The sequence below is a fragment of the Ammospiza nelsoni genome, chromosome 22 (genome assembly GCF_027579445.1).
Source record: "Ammospiza nelsoni isolate bAmmNel1 chromosome 22, bAmmNel1.pri, whole genome shotgun sequence".
In the NCBI taxonomy this organism is placed as follows: Eukaryota; Metazoa; Chordata; class Aves; order Passeriformes; family Passerellidae; genus Ammospiza; species Ammospiza nelsoni.
Genome location: NC_080654.1, coordinates 7622123 through 7638514, shown reverse-complemented (window position 1 = coordinate 7638514; position 16392 = coordinate 7622123). Strand labels below are relative to the sequence as shown.

Genomic DNA, 16392 nt, shown 5'->3' with positions numbered 1-16392 from the left:
TTCCTTTTCATTATTTGAGCTTTGTAAAAGCAGTGTGGAGACCAAGACAAGAGGAGGCCAGTAGGAGCTTCCCAGTTATGGCTGGAGTTGCTGCCCTGGTTGTACACTCTCTGCAAGGAGCAGTCCTTCTGTGACTGCACCATCTTCATTGGTAATGTGCATTTTAGAATGCACAAGGTGGTTTTGGCTCCTGCCAGCCTGCTGTTTAAATCCGTGTTGGACAGCACAGACACCATCTCCAATTGATGCTTCCGTGGTAACACCTTAGGAGTTTCCACTCTTACTTGAGATTATGTACAATGGCAAACTCCCACTGAGGAAACACAATTTCACCAAAGTAATCTCTGTGGCAGATAGTCTGCAGATGTTTGATGTGGCTGTTAGTCGCAAAAACCTCCTTAGGGATCTCATAAGTTCTGCTCAGGACCAGCCAGGAAGCAGATTCATCTGGAAACCAAGCTGAAGCTAATTACCTGCCCCAGTCTGGAAGACCTGATGAAGAAAGAACATTTATCATCCTCATTCAGAGAGTTTCTCCTTTACCCTGTAGAAGCAGAAATGGAAGCAGGTGTTTCTCCTCCTGGCTAGGAACTTACCGTGAATCACACCTGGGTTCATCAGGACACAATGTCAAGTGAGTCCAGGTCCCTGCGGAGGATTCAGGCTCTGGCCCTGACCAGCCTGCCCAAGCTGAGTGCAGTGGCTCTATGGAACAGGAGCTTGCTGAGCTGCCAGAGGGGAAAGGGCGATCGAGGGATTTAGGTGAGATGTCATGGGTCTGGACACACCATTGCCTCTTATTTGCAACACGTTGGCTCACATTTGCCTGTTTTGGGGTAATTTTTACTCTCTGTTTAATATTTTTAGTTTGTCCTGGGTTGGGAGCTACAGCAACATATCCTGTTCTGCAGAGATTTTCTTCCTTTGGCTTTTGTAGTTGCTTCATGCTCATTGTTTTGCCACAGCTGTAGTGAGCAAAACTTTTATTGGCCAGACAAGTGATTGCCACACAGTGGGATCTGTGTTACTGCAGGACATAGGGCTGATTAGACAATCTGTCTAACAGCAAGTGAACAGAGTTGCTTGCTAATGCTACCTTATCCTTTAAACTCCTATTCAGAATGGGAGGAAAACAGAGGCTGTACTGGGTTTAAAATAAATGTTCCATTTATAACTGGTGTTAAATAAACTGTTGGTTTTCCCTCCAGGCTGTGTCATGTCTTCAGAAGGGATTTATAAGTCACAGTTTTCCTTTTATAGCCAATGTGCTGGTTACAAACTGATGCCTTTCAATCACATCATGCTTTCTGTGAATCCATTCAATTAGCAAATAACTAATCTTGTTTCTCTCGCACAGCAGCAGAAAGCAAAAGCTGTAAAATGGATTTCTTTGTTTGATCTGAAAATGTTTTCTCTGATGCTCCTTCTGATGCCCAGGCTGTGCTGAAAAGACTCCAAGAGTGCAGAGAAATTGATGCCTCTCAAAAGGAGGTAGGTGTGTTTACTCCAAAAATCATGCAAGTTTTTTCTTCACCCTGTGAAGGGCTGTAATATTTTGTGCCTTGTTTAGGAAATTGTTTCATGGGAAACTGCTGCCTGGTTGTTTGAAGGGCAACATGTGCTCACCTGAGAGAAGCATCTGTAAATGCAAGTTGCTCAGGCATGCAGGTAAAGAAGTATGTCCTGCCCTGAAGACATCCTTGTCTTGTAGGAGAGCTCCAGCACACATTTCTCTTCTCCCGTTTTTGGCATATGCTTCAGGAATTGTATCGACTTGTAAGTGGCTGACATATGAGATCCTAAAATAGATTTCCTGAGCCCTCGGCACTGTCTTGCTGTAAAGCATTTGCTGCTCTCTGCACGGCAGAGCTGCTGAGGGAGGAGTGGGACAGGGTGTGACAGGGGGAGCTGGGAGCTGCCCCGTGGTGCTTCTCCTGCCAGTGTGCTGATTTAAGAGCAGTCAGAGTTGGTAAACCCTGCTTGATTCCTGTTGGAGGGGTTAACTGAGCTGGGCGTATGCTGAGGGGTTCTCTGGGCTCTGAGCTATGGTAGCCAGGTGCCACTCATTGTCCCAGCTCCAGGGCAGCACAGAAGCAGAACGTGATGTCTGTATTGGTGTGACAGTGGAGCAGGAGGACACAGAGCTTGTGAATGATTGTGGTGAGTCTAGGGGGGCACTTGTGCTGGCTGCACACTGCTGTGCAGTGGCAGGGGCTGCAGAAAAGCTGTGGCCAGTGTAGAGCGAGGATGGGACTGTGCTTGCTGTTCTCAACCCAGCCATTTCTGGTAGTGCGTTTTTCTACCAAGCTGCATGAACTGTCCTGCACACCTTTCTGAAGGGGAAAAAGTATTCCTGTTTCACTTTACCATGGTTCCCTGGTTATTCAGCCTTTGGAACAGTGCTGTTCTGTAGGCTGGGGGTTGCCATGCTCTCTGGGTTCCCATGTGGTTGCTGGCTGGAAGCTGTCTGGATTCAAGTCCCTCCAGCAGCAGTGTGTGATCACAGGACATGATATGTTTTTACCATTGTGCATTCTGCTTATAAAAGCCCAAGATCACATCTTTATTAGAAAAAACCCCAAACTTGTGACAGCAGGGAGGAAAATTCCCTTGAGTTGGGGAGTGCAGGATTGTTTTCTGCTGAGCCCTTAAATGTTCATGAAGGGAATCTCGTGTTCCCTAAGCAGCTGGTTCTCCTGATTACATATTAGGGGCTTTAGGAGAGAGGTGTGGGTCCTAATCCATATTTTTAGTAGCAAGCACAAGCCCAGCTGGGCAGACAAGCACCTCCGAGTGCCTTCGCAGAGAAGGATTAGATTTTGGTATGTTTGTTTTCCACCATGATCAGATAAGTGTGTCAGGTTTAGAGTTTTACCTGTTGTGCACTTTTACGAATGGACCGAACTGGGGTGGGTGCTGTGGATCAGTGCTGCCAGAAAGGATCTGGCAGCTCCATGCCCCCATGCCAGCTGGCCCGGGCCCTGTTCCTGCCTCCCCTTTCTGCTGGTGCCAGGGCAGAGCTGTGCTGGCAGAGTGCCCGGGCAGGTGTGCTGCAGCTTCTGCACTGCACAACAGTCCTGTTTGCTATTGCTTTGTCGCTGCAGTTTCGTGTTCCTTCACCACTTCAGATCCATTAGGGAAGGTTTACAGATCCATTCCTGGCCTTTTGTGCTCCCAAATGAGCTGTTACAGCAGAAGCCAAGGGAGAGGTTGTGAAGCTCAGAGCCAGTTTGGATGTCTGACTGCAGAGTGGTAGCTGGACAATTTTTCTGCAGCTATAAATAAGTGTTGAATAAATGAAAAATGGATTTTCTTTAAGGCTTCCTGAAAAATCACTTTTCAACTGTGACAAGCATGAAGTGTCAGCCCCAGGGCAGTGGGAGAACAGGCTGCAGCCTGTTATAAGCAAGGGCTCAGCCAGACCTGTCCCTCTCTGAGCTTCCCTCTGGGACCAGCAGGACCTATGGACCTTAGCACTGAGTCTGTTTCCAGCGCACAGAGCAGCTTTTCCCCACAAGTGCCTGGTGTTTCCTTTGGGGGAAACCACAGCAGTGTATTTTTAAAGTCATGCTTGAAGTGCAAGTTCAGCTCCAAAGAGCTGAACTGGGATGTGTAACTCAGGCCGAGGTTGTGCCAGGGGTAGATTTTTCTTCTCTCATTTTTTCCCCCCTCTCTTTCTTTGTATTCTTTTGCTAGTCATTTGTTTGAAGTGTGAGTGCCTTGGGGCAAGTAAAAGTGTGTCTGGAAGCCGGTGAGACACTGTTTCTGTGTAGAAGGCATTCTTGCTGGGTGTGCTTGCCCTTCTGCAGGGGAGATCTCCCGTTCCGCGGCAGTATTCTCTCGGGAGCCTTTTGGAAGCAGCTGATCTCTATGAAAGCACCAGTTATTTTGGGCAGTAAAGCCTGGGCAGCACCGAATTTTAGGGGAGTTTTGTCAGACTGCCTGTTGGCACCAAGGCTGTCCTGGTGTTCAGGCTCCTGTGGTTTTAGTGGAATTTGGCCTTGGATGCTTCTTTATTTATTGTCCTTTGCTGGTGAACTCATCCCTACATGGTATCTTGTTCTGTGCAGCACTCTGGTCTGCTCCCCTCTACTGTTCCTGCCTATTTCCTCCTACCTCCAGTGGAGACTCATTTGGTTGTGAGGTTTTTCCCCAACAAAGTTTGTGGTGCGGGGCTGGCTTTTGTGAGAACTATTGCTTCTCTCTGAGTTTGATATTCTGTTCTGCTCCCCAGACTGAAAAATGCAGATGAATTGCTTTTCAGTTTAGGGAGATGTGATTTTTGGGGTTGTTTCTGTTTTATACTTTCTCTGTATATTTCACATAAACTATTCCTATCTAATTTGGTTTTGGCTTGGATGAAACCTGCTTGGAAACGAGAACAAGACTGAAATTGCAGTAATTTAGGGAAGCGTAGAAGAGCTTTGCTGATGTCAAGTCTTATCTTCCTGTGCTCTCTTAGAGAAACTCAATTCAAATTATTGCACAGCTCATTTGTTCCCTCTACTACCAGGTTTAGATGAAGAGGGGGAGCGTTGATTCTCCCAGGTAGAATAAATGTCACTGTGTTTGTGGATCATTTCCATTGCCTGTGGGACTGTCCAGTCATTGTCGCCCTTCATTTGCAGCTGCAGAGATTTCTGGATGAGGCAGAAGAAAGAAGTTTCCTGTTACCTTCTGCATCCTGATTAGGGGAGAGAGCTTGTGATGATTTGGTGGTTTTTTTCATGGTGGCAGAGCTAGAGAACTTATTTTTCCTGTTTTATGGTATATTTTTGTAGAAGTTTGGGCTGAGCTTTTGTTCTTGTTGTGTGGATCAAGCAGGGGGTCAGTGTTTTCCACAGAGCCTTCCTGGGATCTCCCTCATGAGTCATGTACAGATGCAGGCCTGAAAAAAATCCCTTTAGGTTTCTGAAGGAAAAACATGAACATAGTTTTTCTCTGATTATTGTATGCACAATACAATAGTTGATTGATGGTTGACTGACTTAATGGTGGGGTCGCAGCCAGGGGGCTTCTCTGAGGGTGAGGTGTGTGGAGCCAGTCCTGAAGTTGTCCATGCTACTGACCCTGTGAGCAGCAGCAGCCTATGGAACAGGGCTGCTCAACTTCCAAAGGTTGGATAACCATGGAGCCACAGAAGAGCCAGCAGTGAAACAGTCCCTAACCCTGCAGATTTCCAATCGCTTTTTTATATTTTCATCACCACCTGTACATCAAAACCCAAAGCAGTGTGCATTTACAGAGGAGTGATGATTATGGCTATGGAAGTTTCCCCACAGTGCCTGACCTCCTGCAGTGTACCTGAGTGTCCCTCAGGTCTGAAGGGAGTCAGCTTTTTCTGCCACCCTGAGCTGGTGCTTCCCAATCTGTCTCTTGCAGATCCCTACCCACCATCCTCTGGATGCTTGCATTCACTCTAAAGCTGATGTTTGAAGGAGATCACTCAGAAATAGTCAATAAAGTGGCTTTTTGCTGGGATGTGCTCTCATGGTGGGAGCAGGAGCATGGATAAGACATGAAAAGCCATAACTGTGCTCACCCACCTGCAGAGAAGAGTTAATGGCCAGCTGGGCTAATGACTGCTGCATGTCCTCCCTCTCTCCTCACATCCCTCTTTAGTCTCAGTTATGGGCCACTGCACATTGCTCAGGGGGGGTGTGCATTATTTGCACATGTGGTTGAGACCTATCTCCTGGATCCTTAACCTGCAGAGGTTAACCTGTTCAGAGCTTGCCATGGGGCTGCTGGGGTCATGGGCATGTTTGAGATGAGCTGGGAAGGCTGTTGCATGGTGTGTGATGTGTTCCATGGTGCTGAGGTGGGAGTGTTTTGGCCACCAGAACTGATATCCTCAATGCGGACCAAACCTCTGGAGTGCCATGGAATCTGTCTGGTGGCACAGCTCTGACCATGCTTAAGCCGGGTCTTGGTGATGCATTTTCCTGGTGCAGAAGGCAGTCTCTTCCTCCCAAGTGGAAGCTGGATGTTTGTTAATTTGTGCCAACTTGGCCCTGAAGAGTTTTGCAGTGTCCCAGGCAGTGAAAGCCTGGTGGATCAGGCTGTAATGTGGAGGCACATCATGACTAAGTGGATTTCTGCTGGTATCAGTATTTCTCCATTTTTTCCCAGGATCTTTGGGAATTGTTCGTGCTTCGATGTAATTCTGAAGTAAACTGTGTGCTCTTTCATAACAATGCTAAAAGGCTGTTGTTCCCACTGAGCAACTTGTCGAAGGAAATGTCTTCTGGCAAGACCCTAAGAACAGCAGAATATTTCAGTTACTGAAAACTCATTTCTATTAACCAAATCCATGCGCTGAGGAAGGGATGTTACCTGGGGCTCGGGGTAGCAATGCTGTGCTGATTTTAATTAAAAATCCCTAAAATTGAAAAATATATTGCAACAATGCAAGTTACTTTTCATCCATATTAGTGCAAACATGGATTTGGCAGGATATGAACACCTGTAAGGTGGTGAGAACGGAGATACTTTGTGTTTTACATGCTCATTTTGATCTGGAAGGGGCCAGGCACGCAAACCTTGAGAACAAACATGATCTGGTTATCAAGTCTCATTACAAATTAATGTTGCATTTAAAAAATAACTTTACGTTTGTTCTTCAGCACATCTGTGTTTTCTTTACACCAGAGCCCTTCACGTCCACACTCTGTTTGGCAGGCAGGCAAGCTGCTGTGTGTGGGAAGAGCTGGGACTGCTGCAGTTTCCCCTCTGTGGAATCATTGCAATAGGTCATTGCACTGCCACACTGCCCTAATGTGTGACCATTTACACCTGCTAGGAAAAGCCAGCCCACCGGCCCTGGTGTGGCCACAAGCAGTTGCATACAGGCTTTTTATCATCAGAATAAAAATGACAATGACAGCAGAAAATGGCCATTCTCCCTGGAGCGGAGCTGAACTTCCCACTTCAAAGGTACCTTTATCGAATCCCTGGAGTCTCCAATAAAGGCTGCCTGCTCTGAAAGGCTGGCATCTCTCCTGGAGAGCTGGGGAGCGTGAGTCTTCGGGGGCAATATTTACAGCATTAAAGGACTCTGGGGAAATGGGAGTAAGAGTTCCAGCTTATTTCTTTGCCTTCTATTTCCGTAGCTGTACAAGCACGTCTGCCTCTGATTGCTGTTTCAGGTCACTGCAGTAGATTTTGGAGCTCTGGGTTTGATTGCCAGGTGTGCTGAGAGCCCACAGCACTCAGAGTTTATGTGCCTCCTCTACAGAGTTTTCTCTAGGAGACAGAATTCCATTGTGCTTGAGAATGGAGATTCCTGAAAGTTCTGCTTTAAATGGCCTCTGCTTTCTGTCCTAGCTTTGCCTTCCAAAGTAGCAGTGTTAAATTCATGCTTTTTCAGGTCTTTTACACTTAGTGGTCTTTGGCTAGTTGGACATGAAGAAACGTTTGGTGCTGGAACCAGCTCTGGTTTATGTGATTTTCTATATGGATAAGGGCTGGCAGCAGGGCTTGTTGCCCTGCTTCCTAGGGTGAGTGGCCACAGGCCAGAGTTTGCATTCAGTGGTATGTGTGTGTGGTTATTTTTTGTTCTGTTTAATTTTTTGTCCCCTGACCTAAACTTCAGGGTTCTGCCTGTTGTGTCTGTCTGTATAGGGCAGTTGACTCTGCTCTCTAAATCTTCCTGCATTTCTGTTCTGCTGTAGGCTCTGGCTGCTCTGGCCAAGGCAGAGGATCATTCAGTGTTCAGGAAGCTGCTGGGCAAAGTTAAGGATGCTTACACCCAGGATAGTGACACTTGGGATGCTCAGCCCCTGGACACTCAGACTCTTTTGTCTTTTCTGAATCTGTTTCAAGATACAAATCCTGAGCTGAGGGTGGCTTTGCTGGAGAGGGAACAGGGCAGTGCAGAAGCCCCACAGTAAGCAGGTAGGAAACTGGGTGCAGGTAACACCCAAGCAGGTAGGAAATTGTGAAAGTGAGGAGGTAACATTACAGAGAAACCCTGTATCTGGATGTGGGAGGTTTATTATGTGCTGGCCAAGATCCTGGAGCATTTCTGCCTGTAGCAGGAGGTGTAGCTGCGCAGGGCTCTCCCCACTGCTGCCTGGAGTGCTGGATCAATGGCTGGCAGCCAGTGTGAGTACAGCTGAGGCTTGGGGTTGGAAACTTCTTTTTTACTCGAGTTTGACACAAAACAGTGGCCTTGCAAACCTGGTGTTAACTTCCAGCTTGCTTTATGGCTTTGTGCTCTGTTAGATAAATGAGACATTTTCCTTTCACAGAGTTTAAAGAGAATAGTAAAGTGATTTTCCTCTGCTGCTTGTGCTTGGGATGAGCTTTGCTATTCACTTAGATCTTTCAGAAAGTCTCCCTTGCTTCAGGAACCTGTCAGTTTCTTCAGACAGACTTATTTCTTCTCTTGTGTTTCTGAATCTTTTTCCCCCCAGAGAGCATAGCTGATGAAGAGACGCTGACCGCTCGCTTGCTGTGCTGCAGGGAGGAGCTGATCTGGAGCGTGGCACAGCTGAGCCCCATCAGAGAGTTTTGGAGACAGTAGAAGAGGATTTCTGACTACCTCAGAGAAGCAGGTAAAAAAATCTGAAATAGGCAAACTGTGTGGACAGGGTGGGCTGTGTGTGTCTTCAAGGTAGCATCATACACATAGTTTACCAGATGATGGGCAAGCCTCACCTGGCACTTCTCCCTGCCTTCTGCACAGCATGGACTGCATGTGTGTGTTCTCAGGTCCTTCTGTGCTGGACTGTGGGAATAGTGACAACTGAGTGGTGAAGGCAACCTGGAGAGCAGGATGAGTGTCAGACTACCCCTGCAAGGGGAGCCAGGGCCAGAGGAGGTACCTAGTACTCCTCATACCCTGAAAAAGCCTTTTTGGGAGCAAGGACAAGGTTCTATAGGGGAGTTTGACCAGAACCACTAACCACCTCTCTGCTACCTGCTTGTCAGTTCCTGGTCATCAGCTTCCCTTTCAGCTGTCTCCCAGCTTTCTGTCATTTTTGCAACTCTTACCACACAGTTGCCTGTAACATCTACTAGAGCATCTACTAAATAATTTGGTTTTATTTTTTATGTGTTGCAGGCAGCAGTTGGTGGGGAGGACTGTTGCTTTCCTTTTCTGTAAGCAACTGCACTCTGTATGCTGATTTCCAGAAGTCATAAAGGACAAAATGCTGTTTATAACCTGTTCTCCTTTGTATTTGAGGGGAGCTAGCTGTACCCTGTGCAGCTGGAAATTACAGGTTGCCCTCACAAGCTGTGATCAGGATGCAGCTTGACCTCCTGTCCTAGTTTGTCACATCATTCAGCTCCCCTGACACAGGATTATAGTAAGTGGAAACTTGTGCTCAGTGGCATGAATGATCTCTGCTTTCTGTCTGAGTAAGCCTGACCAGAGCCACAACAGGTGGGCTGAGAACTTCAGCCCAGCTCATAAGCCCCTCAATTAAGGTCTCATGGTCCCTCACTACATCCAGCATGGAGAATCCCTGAGAAAAGGCACAGATTGGAATAGGGTACCTAAAAAGGTATTGCCAACAGAGGCACCTGTCCTATCTTTGTGGGCTGGGGTATGAGTGGTGTGACTGGGATGTGACCGGTGTCTGATGAACTTTTGCCTCTGAAAGCACACAGCTGAGTCTGGAATGGAGATGTTAGAAGAGAGAGCAGGGTGTAAGTATAGCAAAGGAGTTGGCATCTGCTGGGGGCATTGTGGCTGTCAGCAGAGACCCGTGTTGGGGGCCTGGAGCTGAAGCTTCATCGGCAGTGGGGAGATTAGGATCTTCATATATGCCTGTTCCTGTTGCAGTGCAGCCTTTCTTTTAAAGGCTTCACTTTTTCCCTGCTCACTTCTCTTTGTCTTCATAGAATTAGGTGGTTAAAATTCAGCAATTCTTTTTCTCCCTTCACATTGAAAAAACCAAACACAACACCCCAATAGTAAATCAAAACCATTCTGCAATCATAATTCTGCTTCTTGGGAACAGGATACAGCCTGTAACTGCATCATCATGTACTGCTGAGCTCCTGCTTCGTTTGGTGGAGCAGCAGTGTTTCTTTTCCTTCTCACCAGTCGCTGTCTGCTCCGTTTGCTACAGAGTGCCCAAACCCTGCTCCGAATATGAAATCCTGCTCCTCTCTATGGGATCCCTTCATGCTCTTGTTTCAGCCCACAGTTTCCATGAAATGACAGATCTGTTTGGGAAGCACTCCAGTGAGGCTGTGGGCAGAGCTCCGTCCTGCTGCAGCACAAGAAAACAAGGCAGAAATTGCCAAGCGTAGACTGACCTTGGGGGGTTTATTTGTTTAATTCCACCCCTTCTTCCCCAGACAAGTGGGAAAGTGTTTAATTATTCCAGAAGTTAAACTGATAAAAATAATGGGCCCGTGGCATGTATGCAAGTGGAATCCCCAGTGTCTCAGATGTAGGACTGGGAAAGCAAACATGGAATTAGCAGCCACCTCTGAAGGTTTTGTCTTATCTGGTTCATCCAGTGTTGCACTGGAGCTCTGGGCTGGCAGGGATGGGGTCTAGTTCTCCAGAGGTTCATAAAGATGAGGCTTTCCTTTTTCTTCTCACTATCACTGTGTCATTAGCTACACACTTACTCAGCAAGACAAGTAGAGTTTCTCATGGAACAGCCTTTTTCATAGCAACAGGGTTCTTTCTGTACCTGGTCCGAGCTGTGCAATGGAGCAAGTTTGATTTTCTTTGCTGGAAAACCAGTACATGATATTTTATGAAGCATCTTTGTAAATCTCTGGTTTTTTTTCTGGATAACTTTTGAATTTAGCCTTTCTCTTTTTTGAGTGCTTAACTTCTGTGGCTTTTTTGATGTTTCTGTAATTGGGAAGGGACAGACGATTTGGATACAGGTTATCACTTAAGAGAAATGAAGCGGATACAGAGTGGGTAACTTCTCCTGCATGGTGCACCCCACCACTTAGTTTGTTTCAGAATTCAGTGATCATTCCACAATACAGCACTGAACCCAGAAAATCAGAGTAGGTAGTAGAAACATCAGCCTTTTCCTTCTGTTTAGGCTGTCTTCTAGAAGGCACCTGGGTATTCTGAGCTATGTGGTTTCTCTCCCTTTTGACTCCAGGGCCTGCAGACCTTGATGCTCAAACCAAGCTGCTTCAGAGCTCAGACAGGTATTAGGGATAGTGCAAGCAGGTTGTTGGCCACTGCAGGAATTTTAGCTAGTTACACTGGGAATGGAAAAATCCTACTGCAAGCAGAATTGGGGGCTGTTTTCTAATTGTCTCACCTGGTGGTGTCAAAATAAGTCTTAAAATGTCACTGCTGCATCGCCCACTGCCAGGGACATTTCTTCTGCTTGGGAGCAGTGGTAGGTTACTGCAGGAGCTCCCTGAAGGATGCTGCTCTTGTACCTCTTCTTGTGTTTTCTCAGAAGAGGACTTCAGACTAAGGGATCTAGAGGCAGGTCAGTGTGAATTAAAGAGGAAAATACATCAGCAGGTTCACTAGCAGAGTTTGGTCTATAAAAGGACAGATCTTTAGAAATGAGAGAAACTAATTAAGGAGTTCAGGTGCTCATTAGAGCGCAGGAGGAGCTGTTGGATTAGTTTCTTTTATGTTTAAGGTAGGGGAACTGTCTGAAGTTTGCATCCTGAATGAGAGAGAAGATCTTATATGAGAGGTTATATACCTGAGTGAGTGAATAACTTGAGGAAGAGCTTTAGGAAGTTCAGGGAATGGCTGAAATGTCTGACAGGCAAACAAATGTACTGTGGAGCTATAGAGAAGCTTGTGGCACATCAGGCTGCTGGACATCACAGCAGATATTGTCTGACCAAGAAAAAAATAAAGAGAGGAGATGACCTTGGAAATTCATGGTTTAGCTTGGAGCCTGATCTAGGAGAAACACAGAAACACAAATTTCCTGCAGGTAAAGGAAAATCACAACTCAAATGACATCCCTCAACAATCCATTAGGACCAATCTGAAAGCCTTCTATGATGGCAAGGCAGGATGGGTTGACGAGGGGAGAACAGCGGATGGTGTCTACCTCAGCTTCATCAAGGCTTTTGATACTACAACATCCTCATAGGTATGCTCAGGCAATGTGGGTTAGGTAAATGGACTGTGAGATGGATCAAGAACTGGCTGAATGGCAGAGAGTTGTGAACAGTGGAATAGAATCCAGCTGGGGGTCTCTAGTGAGTGGCATTCCCCAGGGATCAATACTTATTCAACTTATTTATCAATGCCCTGGATGAAGGGATAGCCTGAGCAGGTTTGGTGATGATACAGAACTGGAGGGAGTGACTGATATACCTGAAGGCTGAGCTGCCATTTGGCAGGACCTTAATAGGCTGGAGAACTGGGTGGAGAGAAACTGAACGAGGTTCAGTAAGGGCAGTGCAGCGTCCGGCACCCGGGGAGGGATAATCCCTAGTACCCAGAACAGCTTGGGAGCTGAGTAACTGGAGAGCATCTCTGCTGAAAAGGCCCTGGGATCTTGGTGCGTGACAAGCTGTCCATGAGCTGGCAGTGTGTCCTCTCAGCCAGGAGGGTCAGTTGGATCCTGGGGGGCACTGGGAAGACTGTGACCAGGTCAAGGGAGGTCGTCCTGCCCTTCCACTTGTTCCTGGTGAGGAGCACCTGGAATGCTGTGTCTGGTTCTGCCCAAGAAGGACAAGGGCTACTGGAGAGGGTCCAGCAGAAGCTACAAAGGTGATGAGTGGCCTGCAGCATTTCTCTTTTGAGGAGAGACTGTAGGAGATGGACCTGGATAGTCTGGAGAAGACTGAGAATGGATCATTAATGCATACAAATATCTCAAAGGAAGATGCCAAGAGGATGGTGCCAGACTGTTCAGTGCTGCCCAGTGACAGAGCAAGTAGCAATGGCCAGAAAATAAAACATAAGAAGCTCCACCTCAACATGAGGAAGAACTTCTTTTCATTGAGGGTGGCAGACAACTGGAACGGGCTGCCCAGGGAGGGTGTGGAGTCTCCCTCTCTCTGGAGACAGTCCAAATCCCCCTGGACGAGTTCCTGTGTCACCTACTGTGGGTGATCCTGCCATGACAGGGGCATTGAACTAAATGATCTCCAGAGGTCACTTCCAACAATAACTATTCTGTGATTCTGTGAACAGATGGGAAGAACTGACACCTGTGCTATGCAAGTGACAGAAGGCTTCTTATTGTTCTCCAAGCTCAGAGTGGTCCCAACAGTTGATGAGCAGGACCAGACATTTTGGAGAGAAAGGCAGTGATCTGAGCTCTTTGGTACAGGCAGGAGAGCACATGTAGGTGAAACTTGTAAGGAAAAAAAGAAAAAAAAAAGAAGGAGAAAATGCAGTAAAGGATATCGTCCTGTTCTGCTATAAAAGCGGGAGGATTCTTCTGATAGATTTCTTGGACTAAAATAAAGTACAAATGCAACAGTATATCTGAGAACTGTTTATTGATAAAAAAGGTTTAGTGTTCCTACTGAGGGGGATAGGAAAAGGAGCAGAGAGAGGAAAAGAGAGAAGGAGAAAGAAACAGAAGACAGGGACAGCATTACCACAAGAACACCCAGGTGGTCTGTCGGCATCAGCTTAGCAGGCAGAGCGTGTGTGCTGTGAACCGCGTTGCGTCTCCGCAGCTCCTCTGGTGGGCCCGGCACGATTTCCAAACAGTAGCAGACTGCGTGTTCCTTCCCTCGGGGAGAGCGGGCTGCCGCGGCCACGGGCGCGGCCCTGGAGCAGCCGCGGTTGTTGGGGGTCGGGACGCGGCGGCTGTGGGCGATGGTTGCGGCCGAGTGCAGGCGCCAGGCCGGCACCGGGCACAAGCACAGCCGGGCTGGCGCTGCAGGGCAGGTCTGTGCGGCGGCGCCAGGCCGGGCACCGGGCACAAGCACAGCCGGGCTGGCGCTGCAGGGCAGGTCTGTGCGGCGGCGCCAGGCCGGGCACCGGCCACAAGCACAGCCGGGCTGAAGCTGAGGCAGGGCAGGTCCGTGCGGCGGCGCCAGGCCGGGCATCGGGCACTGGCACAGCCGGGCTGGCGCTGCAGGACAGGTCTGTGCGGCGGCAGCGCCCCAAACACAGCGGCAAGCAATCTGGGGCTGCGGGCGCGGCTGGTCAGGCTGGCGGCGGCCGTGCCTGGGAAGCATGAAGGCCGGCTGGCTGCAGCAGCGCCTGCTTCACTGGGGAGGCAGCAGAGCACCAGGTCGTCGCGATGGCGAGCTGGTTTTTCGGGAACGGTGAAGCAGGGAATCAGGACCGCAGGGAGGAAAAGGCCAGAAGGAGGGAGAAGGCTGGGCAGACCGTACAGGCAAACCCCCCTCCCTCCAAGGTACCCAAAGCAAATGGGAGCTGAATAACTGGAGAGCATCTCCAGTTGTGTCTGGGGGAGGGCCTGTTGTGCTGCATTTAGCTGCTTTCGTGTGCTAACGTTCCTCCCACGGTCTCATTTCCTGGGCATTCGTCGCCGGCACCCGGGCATTTGCCTCACTGGCAAAATGGCGGAGGGTGTGTGTGGGTCTGTGTGTGTGTGTGCGTGTGCGCGTGTGGGTGTGTCTGTGGGTGTGTGTATGTGTGCGTGTGTGTGTGCGTGTGGGTGCGCGTGTTTCTGTGGGCCTGTGTATGGGTGTGTGTGGGTGTGTATCTGTGCATGTGTGTGTGTGTGTGTGTGTGTGCGCGCGTGTGGGTGTGTCTGTGGGTGTGTGTATGTGCGCGTGTGTGTGGGCGCGCGTGTGGGTGTGTCTGTGGGTGTGTGTATGTGTGCGTGTGTGTGTGTGCGTGTGGGTGCATGTGTGGGTGTGTCTGTGGGTGTGTGTGCGTGTGGGTGTGTGTGTGCGTGTGGGTGCGCGTGTTTCTGTGGGCCTGTGTATGGGTGTGTGTGGGTGTGTATCTGTGCATGTGTGTGGGTGTGCGTGTGTGTGTCTGTGTGTGGGTGTGTGGGTCTGTGTGTGTGTATGTGCATGTGTGTGTCTGTGTGGTTGTGGGTGTGTCTGTGTGCGTGTATGGGGTGGGTGGGTGGGGGTGTGCGTGTGGATGTTTATGTGTATGTGTGGGTGTGTGTGTGTGTGGGTGTGTGTGTGTGTGTGATTCACAGCCCTACCGTGGAGGCTTTCTCTGCCTTGATTGGCTGCCAGGCGAAGCCTTCCTGGGGTCAGGGTTGCCAGCACATGTACAGCCCCTATAAGAACATAATATATGTTGTGGCATAAGTAAAAATCAGATTGGTCCCTCTCAGGTGTTAATTAAATTGCTTCTGCTTGACCTGGGTTCTTTATTTCATGAGATAAAAATGGGGGTTTTTTCCTGCCTTCGTCTAGATCTAGAGCAAAGCATTTGAATTTCATGTAAGGAAGTTGTTAAACTAGGAGAAACAGGGATACTAAAAAGGATGCATTTCTTTGGGAGACAACCACAGATTGTGTTGAAGGCAGGACTCACAACTTGTAGCAAGGTCACTAGTGGGATTCTTGGTACTTACTTAATATTAATTAATATTATTACTTACTTCATATTAACATTATGATGTTATGGACACAAAAACACCAAGGCATGTTTAGCAAATCTTGATGATGAGCACAATCAAAATCTTTTGTCCACACAGAGGAGGATCTGCAAGAGAGAGAAGAATGAACTGTGTTCAGTTTTGAGCCCCTTATGACAAAAACGTCACTGAAGAGCTGAAGTGTCCAGAGAAGGAGCACAAGGAGTGGCCGAGGGAGCTGGGGCAACTCAGCCTGGAGAAAAGGAGGCTCAGGAGGGACCGTCTCACTCTCTATAGCTCCCTGAAAGGAGGTCCAAGCCAGGTGTGAGTTGGCTTTTTCTCCTATGTAAAAAGTAACAGGATAAGATGAAACAGCCTCAAGTTGTGCCAGGAGAGGTTTACATTGGATATTAGGAAAAATTTCTTCACTGTGAAGGTTATTAAGCGCTGGCATAGGCTGCCCAAGGCAGGGATGGTGGAGTCATCATCCCTGGAGAGGTTTAAAAGATATGTGGATGTGGTACTTAAGGACATGGGTTAGTGGTGAACATGGTGGTGGTGCTAGTTGATGGGTGATCTTGATGATCCTAGAGGGCTTTTCCAGCCTAAATGATTCTATGGTTCTATATTCCATGAATTCAGTTCTCCAGTTCTGTGGTGGGAGAACTGAGTACTGGGAACTGACTGATGTGGCAGTATGAAGGGAAGGGTGGGCGTTGGGTGCGGTAATGAGAACTAAGAGTAAAGACCTCATCCAGAATTTCTCTTCCAGTCTGGTTCAAAAAAGGTGAATTCATACTGGAACTTGACAGATATGCAGTGGGAAGGCTAGGGGAGTGTAGAAGCTGCTTTATAAGAGGACTTGCCTAATTTAGATAAGGGGAATGAAGACTGAGAGGGAATATGATCATGCTCTTATAATGAAATCAAAGAGGAAGGGTAGGGTAAA

General features: G+C 48.1%; 1 protein-coding gene across 1 annotated transcript in view; it reads left to right on the top strand.

The window, feature by feature from the left end:
- ZBTB40 (zinc finger and BTB domain containing 40) overlaps positions 1 to 16392 on the top strand; it is a 33592-nt gene that overhangs the window by 3532 nt on the left and 13668 nt on the right. The window contains 9 exon segments of the mRNA XM_059487263.1: positions 34 to 240; positions 242 to 429; positions 431 to 541; positions 543 to 649; positions 652 to 762; positions 1358 to 1491; positions 7674 to 7896; positions 8418 to 8520; positions 8522 to 8558. Of these exon segments, the coding sequence (XP_059343246.1) occupies positions 34 to 240; positions 242 to 429; positions 431 to 541; positions 543 to 649; positions 652 to 762; positions 1358 to 1491; positions 7674 to 7896; positions 8418 to 8520; positions 8522 to 8558 (1221 nt within the window).